At 43.8% G+C, this 13,046-nt stretch overlaps 1 protein-coding gene across 2 annotated transcripts in view; it reads right to left on the bottom strand.

Annotated features, from left to right (window-relative positions):
- Positions 1–1,016: 1,016 nt before the first annotated feature.
- LOC129822045 (hypoxia-inducible factor 1-alpha-like) overlaps positions 1,017–13,046 on the bottom strand; it is a 23,652-nt gene continuing 11,622 nt past the window's right edge. Inside the window, exons 6-15 of one of the 2 annotated variants that reach the window (XM_055879907.1) lie at positions 11,413–11,600; positions 9,321–9,427; positions 5,857–6,004; positions 5,504–5,709; positions 5,067–5,209; positions 4,874–4,966; positions 4,550–4,680; positions 2,787–2,898; positions 2,515–2,656; positions 1,017–2,348 (exon numbers count right to left, since the gene is read on the bottom strand). In XM_055879907.1, the coding sequence (XP_055735882.1) occupies positions 2,287–2,348; positions 2,515–2,656; positions 2,787–2,898; positions 4,550–4,680; positions 4,874–4,966; positions 5,067–5,209; positions 5,504–5,709; positions 5,857–6,004; positions 9,321–9,427; positions 11,413–11,600 (1,332 nt within the window). In that variant the 3' untranslated portion in view covers positions 1,017–2,286. The remainder of the gene's footprint in view (positions 2,349–2,514; positions 2,657–2,786; positions 2,899–4,549; positions 4,681–4,873; positions 4,967–5,066; positions 5,210–5,503; positions 5,710–5,856; positions 6,005–9,320; positions 9,428–11,412; positions 11,601–13,046) is intronic. The other variant, XM_055879908.1, reaches the window with a different exon arrangement.

The following is a 13,046-nucleotide window of genomic DNA, read 5'->3' as shown; positions in this document are numbered from 1 at the left end:
TCAATCGGAAATGACCTTACAGATTCCACAATAGAAATATTAACACTTCAGTTTACAGATTGAATAGAGACCCTTATATTTTGGTTTCCGATGCAGAAAGACTATACTGACCTATTTATTGGAATCAGTTGAATAATCCCTGTGTGTTTAGCCCTGATTGAGGTTGTAGTCAGAGTGAATGGGAAGAGCCATTGACAAAACAGAGTTGGTGCATTGTGGTTGTTTCCACATCAAACAGTTTTAAGCAGGAAGTGATATGCAATAGAACAAGGGTTTAGTCCGTATCAGTTTGGGTCTCCACAACAGATCATGCTTCACGGCATTCTTTACCTTCCCTCTAACGCAGGGGTGTCAAACTATTTTTGCCCTGGGGGCCGCATTCGGTCTTCAACGAGGTCCTGAAGATCGCGCTGAATTTTTTATTTTATTTGCCTTGCCGTTAAAATGTGCAACAAAAAAAAGATTGCCCTTGTAATTTTCGATGCTCCCTGACTGTCTAGCTTTCCATTATTAGAGAGCTGGACACAGTCAATAAACTATGAATGTAGGTCCATCATCTTTTCTAAACATTTTTGATTTGGTTTTAGTAATCCTAAAGTATATTGAGTTCACACACACACACACACACGCGGCTGGATTGGACCTCTCTCGGGCCGGACAATCCTGCTCTAAAGTGCCAGTTACTTTGTAGCTATGGTGAAGTATTGTGGCCATTATAGATATGGGTGTTATGGTCATGACACACATTTGGAAAATGTTCAACTTCCCCTGACTAAACTTTACGTTAACTGAATAAAACAAGGTCAGAAGTGCCCTAATCTCTCGCGGACAGACAAATGTAACATAACTGAGATTTTAGTTCTGGTTTTCCGATATCAGTTTGCCCTGATAAAGGAGCATTATTGAATATCAAGTAAAGCAACAAGATGCAATGCGAAGTCAGACAGCAACCTAAATATGAATCTACCATTAACACCACAAGATGGCAGTATTTCTGTACATTAAATCCTAATACGTGAATTTGTCTATCAGTTTATTCGGTCAATAATACATACAAACACTAGTCTTTGAAAATGAAAGTTATATGATAAAAGGCAAATGTCTAAATGGAACTAATACATTGAGATGAAGCCACCATAGGATAATATATTTATTGCAAATGCAATCTTATAATCATGCAACTAAAATAAATCCTGTGTGCTTCAAACCAGTAATCTTTTATCTCTTTCCTAAGGATTCATAATAAAGACAACGGGGGAGTAATTTGATAAGGTGTTAAGTAATCATTTCTACTTGGTGTGAAATGAATGCGCAAAAGGCGTATATCAGATATTCATCCACTGGATTTGCAAAATAGCAACCATATCCCGAAAAGAAATAATTACTGATTAAATATGACAAGGTGATCCTCTGGAGCCACCTAGAAACACATGATAAAAACAACGAAAACATTGCGGTTTATACAATAGTAGTCTATAAGCGAGCATACATAACATTCATTTAATACATCAAATTGTTCTAAAGTCTAGCATGTAAAGTATATAAAAAAAGAATATGCCTCTGAAATAATTTGTCCGTTTGGTTGGAAAGAGATGGCAGTCAAAGAGCCCTTGATTGACAGTCGAGTTTGTGACAGATTATTTGTTGAGGTAACAACTGCCTGAGTACTGCATCCAACTGGTCAATAGCAATGGCTTGTGTTGATAGTAATTCATTTGATCTTTTCTTATAAAAATGACCCATATATGCCACTGACGATTGTTCTGAGGTATTATTGGAATATATTATAACCGTTGTGCGTTTGTTACAAAATAATAATAATAAACCTAAATGTCCTGTACAGACTGCCAGGTCCACATACCGTACTAAACAACAGTAGACCAACTGAAGGGTCATCACTGTGTCCTAAAACACCACTTTGCCAGACTTACTGGACGTATGTTTTTTTTGTCTGTTCTGACCTCGGAAGCACCATGGGGTCAAGTGTAGTGTTTAGACTAAAGTCTACAAGTGTTCACAAGAATAGAGGAGAACACTTATCAACCCTGAAGGGGGGGGGGGGGGGGCTGAACCAAGTACTGCCACCTACTCTGAGACATGAAAGAGTAGTTCAGAGAGAAAAGAAGGAAAACCATAGCAGGCTGTTGTTGTGAACATGGGCTGGCAAGCATGAGGAAGTATCTGAGTTGGAGGTGCTGGCGTTTGGTTGGGGAGTGTGTGAATCCTGTTGAGGCTCCGTGATCGCAGCACTCCCCAGCTGGCAGGGGAAGATTGGCAGCTGCTTCCTCAAGTCAGAGAGGAGGTCAGGGGGTCAGGTGGGCGGGACAAGAAGAGGTCCCTCATCAAGGCTGGGGGAGAACATGAGAGAGAAGGGGAAGAGGTGGAGAACTTAGGTGGATTGGTCATCACCTATTTCAGTAGATATTAGCAAAGGTGAATTTGGTAGGTACAGTATGACATAGTACACAAATGCCAGACATGAAGCCTAAATATTTACCCAAGATACAGTAGTACCATGATGTGTGTTTGTACCTGCAGTGTCACATAGTCCCTGGGCTTCACCGAGGATGGGGTCTCTGTCCGTCAGCAGTTGGCTCCGCCTGTGGGGGATTGGCCCCAGCTCTAACTCTGTGTTGTCTGCATCCTCCAGGCAGTCCTGAAACAATCACACCGTTTCAACTTTAATAACACATCATTGTGCATGAAGTCATTTTAATGATACCTTGAACAAATGTTATCCACTGTTCCCAACACCCTCCTCCCCCAACCTTAAACCCCCTCCTCACCAGCAGGGCGTAGCTGAGAAGCAGTTTGTGCTGGATGGGGGACACCAAGTGTCTCGGTCTCTTGTCCTGACTCATCAGCTGGGAGGGCATGTCTTCATCCTGCTCATGACTCCTGTGGCAGTTACAGTTTGGAACGTTAACATTCAACAACACTGTCACTCCAAAACATCCAAACACCACTGTCTGTCACTCAAACATCCAAACACCACTGTCTGTCACTCAAACATCCAAACACCACTGTCTGTCACTCAAACACCACTGTCTGTCACTCAAACACCACTGTCTGTCACTCAAACACCACTGTCTGTCACTCAAACACCACTGTCTGTCACTCAAACACCACTGTCTGTCACTCAAACACCACTGTCTGTCACTCAAACACCACTGTCTGTCACTCAAACATCCAAACACCACTGTCTGTCACTCAAACATCCAAACACCACTGTCTGTCACTCAAACATCCAAACATCACTGTCTGTCACTCCAAAACATCCAAACACCACTGTCTGTCACTCAAACACCACTGTCTGTCACTCAAACACCACTGTCTGTCACTCAAACACCACTGTCTGTCACTCAAACACCACTGTCTGTCACTCAAACACCACTGTCTGTCACTCAAACACCACTGTCTGTCACTCAAACACCACTGTCTGTCACTCAAACACCACTGTCTGTCACTCAAACACCACTGTCTGTCACTCAAACACCACTGTCTGTCACTCAAACACCACTGTCTGTCACTCAAACACCACTGTCTGTCACTCCAAAACATCCAAACACCACTGTCTGTCACTCCAAAACATCCAAACACCACTGTCTGTCACTCCAAAACATCCAAACACCACTGTCTGTCACTCCAAAACATCCAAACACCACTGTCTGTCACTCCAAAACATCCAAACACCACTGTCTGTCACTCCAAAACATCCAAACACCACTGTCTGTCACTCCAAAACATCCAAACACCACTGTCTGTCACTCCAAAACATCCAAACACCACTGTCTGTCACTCCAAAACATCCAAACACCACTGTCTGTCACTCCAAAACATCCAAACACCACTGTCTGTCACTCCAAAACATCCAAACACCACTGTCTGTCACTCCAAAACATCCAAACACCACTGTCTGTCACTCCAAAACATCCAAACACCACTGTCTGTCACTCAAACACCACTGTCTGTCACTCAAACACCACTGTCTGTCACTCAAACACCACTGTCTGTCACTCAAACACCACTGTCTGTCACTCAAACACCACTGTCTGTCACTCAAACACCACTGTCTGTCACTCAAACACCACTGTCTGTCACTCAAACACCACTGTCTGTCACTCAAACACCACTGTCTGTCACTCCAAAACATCCAAACACCACTGTCTGTCACTCCAAAACATCCAAACACCACTGTCTGTCACTCCAAAACATCCAAACACCACTGTCTGTCACTCCAAAACATCCAAACACCACTGTCTGTCACTCCAAAACATCCAAACACCACTGTCTGTCACTCCAAAACATCCAAACACCACTGTCTGTCACTCCAAAACATCCAAACACCACTGTCTGTCACTCCAAAACATCCAAACACCACTGTCTGTCACTCCAAAACATCCAAACACCACTGTCTGTCACTCCAAAACATCCAAACACCACTGTCTGTCACTCCAAAACATCCAAACACCACTGTCACTAAATCCAACCGGTCGCCTTGTCTCTCTCACTGGTGTGACAGCAGTGGGTCAGTAGAGTAGATGGTTACCGTTTCCTGGTAGCAGCGGGGGGCTCTGGGGAGGGGCTGTCAGAGGTCTCAGGGAGCTGGACGCTGAGCAGGAAATCATCATCCATGGAGATATACGGAGCCAGCATGTCCAGATCAACAACTTCCACGTCCTACCAGCACAGGAGACGGACTGCTCAATCACAGGTATAGGCTCCCTCTTACTAATTTCCCTCTCTCAAAACATTTGAGGTATTGAAGAAATAGGATAGCACTAGAAATCCAGCTCTGTTGTGTGTGGTCTAGCTAGGTAATTGTGTGGCGACCATGCACATCATTATGTGTTCTGCTGTATACTGCATGTACCTCAGGCTGGTTTTTATTCTGCACGCTCTCATCTGGACAGACGGCAAACAACTTCTCCACCTGGTCCTCTATTGGCAGCTCCTCAATGGGGATCTGACGAGGACAGATATATAGTGGACTCCTCATCAGTGAGAACACTAGACTCTAGATACTGTATCTTTACTGACATTTAAGAATCAACTAAAGTTCTTACCAACGCTGGTGCTGGTGGTGATGAGGTGAGCTTGCCCAATATGGGTGAGAGGAGCGTCCACAGCTCAGGGGTGCACAGTTCCTGAGGGAAATCTGGGGCGGAGTCAGGGCTTGATGGAAGGCCGAACGACAGCTCCGCAAAGTCTGCAGAAACACATGTCAAGGCACAAACATAAAAAGCCCTGTGAGCACTCATGACAGTGAATTAATTTGTAGTAAGTAAGCCTTGTCTGAGCCAGAATGGCCCATAGGGCAGGAGGCTGCTTCTGTAGCGCGAGGCAGCTTGATCTACTAGTACACTAGTCTGTCGCAGGGCCTAAGGCCCCAGAATCTTTTGGTATTCGACCGGGGATCAAACTCCCAACCTTCCAATCTCAGGGGAGACACTAACCACACGTTGGTATAGTACTAAGGTGTGAATTAAAGTGTGAGGATGACCTGTTAGTGGTACGATGGGGTCTCCTGAGACAGGGGCCAGTTGGAGGAGGTCCTCTGGGTTCTCCTTCAGCTGGAGAGAAAGCTCGGAATTGCTGCTGCTGTCACTGTCACACAAGGTCTCCTCGGAGGCGTCAGAGACAGGATCACTCGTCAGCCCACAGCCACTCTGCTCTACTGAGAACACCACATCTGCCTGCTCCACCACACTGAGAGAGAGAGACACACACACAGACATACAGATAGCGATAGATGATAAATAAGTATGGAGAAGATGTAGGGTAGGGAGAATGGAAAGGGATGAATGTATGTGTCATGAAAAAGGAGATGAGAGTAAAGAGGAGGTGGGGCATTACCTGAGGATAAAGTTAAGACAGACCACAGCCTCTGGTTGAGAGGTCTTGTTGTTGTAGATGACTGTAGCCTGGGTCTCTGCCCACACGAAGCCCCCACTCTTAGCCAGGAAACGGTATAGACTGGTGCACACCTGGCCTTTGGACAGAACTGAGATGGGGGGGGGACAGTGGGAAGGACAGGTCAGTGGATGACAATTAGAAATGTACACCTATAAAACGTGTGTATACACCCACCGGCACGCACGCACACTTCAAGTTGACCACCACTGTAGCACTCCTAAAAGCTAGCAAAGCGCATGCCCCGCCCACCCCAGGATTCCCCTTTCCAGACATTACTTCCCTGTTTTTGTGTGGTGGAAAATGAATGTCACATAATTGTTGCTGGGTCAATTTGTTTAAAAAGAAAAAAAATCAATGCCCATTCCTTGCTTGTACAAAGCAAATTTTCCTGTAGATTTTATGTTTGCGCTAATGTCTGTCATGATCGCTCAAACACATGCTGGTCCCCTTCAAAATGTCAACAGCGACACGTGGATTTTGATCGGCATCTTTTACAACGCCGACACTTGGATGGGGATTAAAACGCACAAAGACAATATTCATACCACAAGACAGATGAGAAAGCGATCTTTGTACAGGTGAGTGTTCCTTTTTGGGCCAGTAAAAAAAAAAAGTTATGATTAAATCGTTTGAAATGTTCAAAGCAACTCACCTGCAATGGAAGCCACTCCTGAAAAGGAACAGCCAAATCTCCTAAATACGGGTTTCAATCTTCCACACAAATGTAAACTATTTGTGCGTTGGTAAATTATAGAGCATAGCATTTAAATTATAATTTTCTTAAAGATCGTCACCACTTCATGTTGAATATGCAAGAGGATTTGACAAACAACCATGAATATGAATGGAATCTATGGTGAAAGCTTTAGGTTGTCACAAAATAACATTTAATGACAAAGTTGAAACCTGAATTCCCACCAAAACTGATGGATTACATAGATTTGTGTCTGTTATTGTACAACTGTTTCTGATAGAATTCAGTCAATATTTGATGGATTTTTCTTTCTTTTTTTTAAATCAAAAAGCATTGAGTATCTCGCTCCATTATGCAGCTGTTACATTCATCAGAACTCTATAAGGATTGTTGCTACTCAAAGCCTCAGTGGTCTGATGATAGACTATGGGTGTTTCTCATAATGCATACTACCGTGCCAGTCTAAATCAAAGTATGCGAAACGGAGCACAGAGGGCACTTCTCGAATGCGTACTCAGTTTGTACGGATTTTGAAGCATGCATCGATACAAGCTTCAACGGAAAGTATGCACAGAAATATGACGCAACAACGTAAAAGAAATACGCACATTTCTTGAAATCAATGGCGGCCATTCTTTGAGCTGAAGCGAAAGAAAAATAAACTCAGACTTCAGAATGAAATGTTGCCCATTCACATCTCATATGTTGTCAGAATACAATATTTTATTTTGATACATTAATAAATACATGCTGTGTTAATTTTGGGATGTTACCCTGCCTACAATACCCACAGTATTGTGCGTAGATTGCGACAGCGTTATTGCATTTTGGTACACCAGAAGTTCAATTAATTTCCAATGGAATGCTACGTTTGCCTTGCAGCATTGCGATGCAGAGGCAGTTGCATTGCGTTCTGTGTGGTGCATACGTTGTATTTATAGAACGTATGCGTCAAATTGTCTGCGTAGACATCTTGACAGAAATGGTGGCAGAAGGTGAATGTTGAACTTTTGTTGCATATATATCCAGATGATGCTGTGTACCATTTTGCACAACGACGCTATCGGTGTGGTCAAGGCGTAAGTCAATAGGTCTAACTGGCTAGCTACTACTGTTAGCTAGCTAACAATTATTTGTGGCCAACTACCCACAAAGAATTGACTTCTACCTTGCAAAACATTCGTTTTAGGTCCTTTTTGCCTGTTTAACTAGCTGGCTAGCTAGATTATACCAATTCACATTTTTTAAACCTTTAACTAGGCAAGTCAGTATAGCTATCTGATAATTATGAAGTAAAAAATTTGCTTTGTGCATATCTTGTGCAGTGTGAGGTAATACAGTAGGGGGAGGAGCAGCGGGGAGGGGGAGGAGCGTGAGGTAATACAGTAGGGGGAGGAGCAGCGTGAGGTAATACAGTAGGGGGAGGAGCAGCGTGAGGTAATACAGTAGGGGGAGGAGCAGCGTGAGGTAATACAGTAGGGGTGAGTGCGAGTGTTTCTCAAATGTAATGTTTTATGCGTTCTCCACACTCTTGTCCTCACAAGAACATGCTCAAGAGAACGTCCTGGGAGAAGGCACTCGGAGCATGAGATTGTGGAGCACGGTAGTATGCATATTGAAAAACACCCCTATTTATTTGAGCAGAGCCTAGCAATAGCTCTGATGTCTTTGTCCATGGCTCTGTCCACACTGATCAGTCTGCTTCCCACATACACCCAGGAGGAAAGGCTGAACAGTAGCATATCAAGTCTGCCCGACAACAGCTGTCACAACAACAACACGTCGTCCCCAGTACTCAGTGGTCACTTATGTTTCACTCACAGGCATAACACGTTACACAGACTCTCACAGTACTGTCATTTGTCACATGATAACGTTACAAAAGGAGACTAGGGCTGCAGTCCAAACACGTTATTTTGACCCCCCTCAGCCACTTTCCCTTGGGGGAATCCCAGTCTAAACCGGATGCAGTTTGATTGACAGCTTCACAGCATTTTGGTACACCAGAAGTACATTCATTTCCTTGCAACGTTGCATTGCAGAGGCAGTTGCAGTACGTTCTGTGTGGTGCAGATGTTGGATTTATAGAACGTATGTATCAAACTGTCTGCGTAGACATCTTGACAGATATTGTAGCAGAAGGTGAATGTTGAACTTTTGTTGCACACATATCCAGATGATGCTGCTTACTATTTCGTGCAATAACACTATCGGTGTGGTCAGGGCGTAACGTTGCCCCCTCAGCACTTGATTTTGCTCGAGGGAGCGAGTGAAGAACTTTGATCACTTGTGGGGTTGATATGACCCACAATTCAATGCAAACTGTAGTCACATGTCATACTTCGGTGGCCGCAGTGTCACATTTGATAAAAAAATGCTGCATTTTCGGCATGTCAGACAAAATTATGAAGCTAGCTTACATAAAGAAAAAAAATATATATATATAGATTACATTGATTTTACCATTGTCAAATTGCTTAGACTCATAATGAGGACCCTATAAAACGTAGCTAGCTTCATAAACATGTTTGGGAATTCTGAAATGTATTGGAATAAATGACCAAACTATAAAACTAGCTAGCCAGCCGTAGCTGAGGGTTTAGGGCCGAGGGCTGTCTACTTTGAATTTGGACTGCGGTCTAGTTCAGTGAAACCAATGTTTTAGCATGGGCCCTTCCACCTACAATCCACACTGCTCTCAGAGACTCACGGATGTGCAGGCTCTTGGTCACATGATCTGAGTCCAGGGCATGATGGAATTTGTAAGCAGATTTGCCAATCAGATCTTCTGGCTCGTATCCCACTAGCTCTGACACCCTGGCAAGACAGTGGAGACAGAAGGAGGGGTCAGGGGTGAGAGGTCAGCTTGGAGTCAACAACCAGAGATGATGCAGTATGGTAGTATTGCAAGAGGGAATGGTATAACATGGTATCTTAATCTGCTGGGGTAAATTAATTATGAGTTATTGTAATTCTATGAGCCCCGCTGAGAGTGGGCAACAATGGTTATAAACTTTCCCACAGTATGGGGATGACCATCTCCAGCTGTCTGTGTTTGTGTGTTGTGGGAAAATATTTTATTAATGATTTCCTGTATTTGATTTGTTAATGATATGTTATAAATATAATTGCATATGTGGAGAGACCCCGAGGGAGGCATTCCCCTAGGAGGTGAAACCGGAAATAGCCATGTTCCCCCATGTTAATATCATGTTAATGCCATGTTTGGTTAAGTAGTTTTCTTCTGTTAGTCTATAATTATCTGTTTTAACTGACTACTGATATCCTTTTACTTCTTAAAAACAGACCTTTCACCTGTTTAAGTGCTGATGGTATAATTTCTGGTAATCTGTGCCGACGGTGGCTAAGGCCACTGATTTAGCTGCAGTCTGAGAAGATTTAATGACCTTGTTGACAGAACAGTTGTCTGCTGATAGTGGATAGAAGGGCCTTATCCGAGGAGTCCAGGCAGACTTTTTCTATGCTGGAGGTTGTCTCCCTGTTGCAACTTGCCTGAAATCTAATTGATTTATGATTGACTATATCCGCGACTGCTCTTCTCATTTATTCAGGTGTTGGGAACCAAAATAATTTTCCAATCATTGCGTTCTGAACAGAACTCCTATTTGTTTTGTTCCGTTACAGTGTTCCGACCAGTATAATAAAGTTCTGAACTGGGTCAAATCCCCCAAAAAGTAATGGTTTATTTAGTTCCTTTTCGTACATTTTTTTACTTGTGAAATCAACATTATTTTACATTCAGCTCATTCATTTACTCCACCAATTAGCGTGGATAGAGAAGCTTGCTACGGAACGGGTGAGCAAGTAGTTTACATGTTGTTTGATTGGGCATACAAGTGCAGGTGTGACTGAAATTTCATGAGTGGTGAGAGAGCGAGAAAAAGGGATGAATTGTAGGGGGCTTAAAGTTCTGAACATCATGGCACGACTTGGATTGTGTTTAGGCTATTACTAGCATCAGAACTTCACGATTTGACCTCGTATTTTCAGAGTTCCCAGTTGTTGTGAAAGCACCACAAGATGCAGCAGCACCCCTTGCGAGGTCTGACAGTTTTTCCACTCAAAGGCTCTGTATGCGGGTGATAAATAAGATAGAACGAATATACTGTACACATGCACCAATTAAATTTCACTAGATTATGCAAATTAACCTATAGACCTGTATGCATGCCCAGTCAAATGTATTTCCATCTGCAAAAAAATGAAATTAACTTGTTCGAACAAAAGCCTGCTATTACCGTCTAACGGAAACCCTGGGGTGTATGTGTGTGAGGTTTCTGTTGCCGTGTGTGTGTGTGTGTGTGTGTGTGTGTGTGTGTGTGTGTGTGTGTGTGTGTGTGTGTGTGTGTGTGTGTGTACTAGCCTAAAAGTGAGCGTTCGGTCTGGTTTAATCATGGGTGTATTCCTTACGCCGATTCTGTTGCAAAACATTTTGCAAACAAAACTTCACTCCAACCGCTGTCAGTCGTGTCGCTCTTCAAAAAAACAAAATTGCGTCTGGAAGAAGTTGGAAGTGACCCCAGGACTTCACTCCACTTTCAAGCAGGGTCTCCCTCGGTCCTGCCCCCCCCCCATCATTTATAGATGTGCAGCTTGAGCCAAATACTTTTCGGATTGGAATGGCAACGCGTGGAAATCATAACATTTAAATAAACTACAACTTCCGTTTAAGAACCCAACAGCTTTAACATCACGTTGAAGAAACGTTTTGCAACAGAACCGGCGTAAAATAATATACCCCGTGTGTGTGTGTGTGTGTGTGTGTGTTCACTCAGCCTCACCTGCCATCGCAGTGTGTGAAGCGCAGGTCCATGCTGTGTCGAGTGAGGAACGTGCTCCGGTCCAGGGGGAACTCCACACTAGACGGATGGGGGATGGGCTCACACAGCACTGTCATGAAGCTGCCTGCAGGAGGTGACGAATCCTCGCCACTGCAGCACACGCGCATGTGGCCTGTACAGTGCAGCACCTGGGGACCACAGTAAGATAACAATGGCTATCCATATATACTTACAGGGCACATGAATGGGCATCAGGACCCATGTGAATGTTGTAGAGCAGGGATGGGCAACTTTGATGGGGGACACAAACAAATCTGAACTCATCATAAGGGGCTACAGTTGCTTGCTTCATTTTGTGTGGGAATTGATACGAGGGTCTTTAAACTAAAGGGGGGGGGTGAAGCCCATCTCTGTTGTAGCGGCAACTCAGGGCAGACGGACTGTGTTAAGCAACATTCACAGTGGGACTTGAAGCTAGACATTGCTTGTTAGAAGAAAGTGATTTTTTTTTAAGGATTCTTCTATACAAGAGTAAGGCTCCCATCCCAAATGGCACCCTGTTCCCTATATAGTGCACTACTTTAGACCAGAGCTCTGGCGCAGACCAACTAACTGAAAGATGGAAAGGTACTGGAATGGCAGTATTAAATTGGGATGTGGCACCCTTGTAACATGGACAAGAGTGAGAACACAGACCCACCCCAATAACACAAATGCTGTTTACACACACTTCTACTGGAGTCCAGAGCGTAACTGGGTCAAGGCTTTCTGACTGTCATGGTCTCTGATGGACCCTTGCCCTGTTTGTCTGTGCACGTGTGTGTGTGTGTACACTTGTTTTTCTACCTGATCAGGACCCCAACTTCCTAACAACTCACCCATATGTCCTGGCATCGTAGGAAAACAACTTTTTTGAAAAGTCAGGACTTCTTTAATGTCCTGAATTTGTTCACATGCTATTTTAAGCATAAGGGTTAGGTTTAGAGTTTGGGGGCTAAGGTTAGGTTTAGGGGTTAATGTTAGGGGTTAGGAAAAATATGATGTTTAATGGTCAAAAATGTTTACTCCACAAAAAGTCCAGAAATGTTAAGAAAATATAGCCGTGTGTGTTATCCCCTGGATCAACCTCTCGATGCTGGACACTGAGACAAGCAGAAATGAGCCAAGCAATAGGGGACACCATCTATGCTACCAATGATGTAGGCAAGCCATAGTCACTCCAATAGGAAAGAATGTAAGGCAGGGTGGCAGGCTGGATTAAGTAGAGAACCAGACTCATAAACCAGAGAGATATGGTTACTCCCCCACATCTCATCATTAGAATATGGATTGGAGAGGGTACAGACAACCCCCTGATATCTAGGCCAGCCAGCCTGTCCTACCAGAGACACCTAACCTTTCAGCTGGATCAAATGTCCTGGCCTTCATCTCATGTTAATTGCTCCGATGTTTCTCTAATGTCCTAGCAACGTCACTGGAAACAGCAACTTGGGCTACATATAAATCTCACTGAATGGTGAAAGACGGCCCTAATAGGGTTGGGCGGTATCCAGATGTTCATACCATCCTGTATCATACCGGGGTATACAGTATCACCGTTAGCGCCCCCTTGTGTGCACTATTTCTCTCCATAG

This window comes from Salvelinus fontinalis, chromosome 24, assembly GCF_029448725.1.
Source record: "Salvelinus fontinalis isolate EN_2023a chromosome 24, ASM2944872v1, whole genome shotgun sequence".
NCBI classification, from domain to species: Eukaryota; Metazoa; Chordata; class Actinopteri; order Salmoniformes; family Salmonidae; genus Salvelinus; species Salvelinus fontinalis.
The sequence above is the reverse complement of the archived record's forward strand: the minus strand, read 5'-3'. Positions and strand labels throughout refer to the sequence as shown.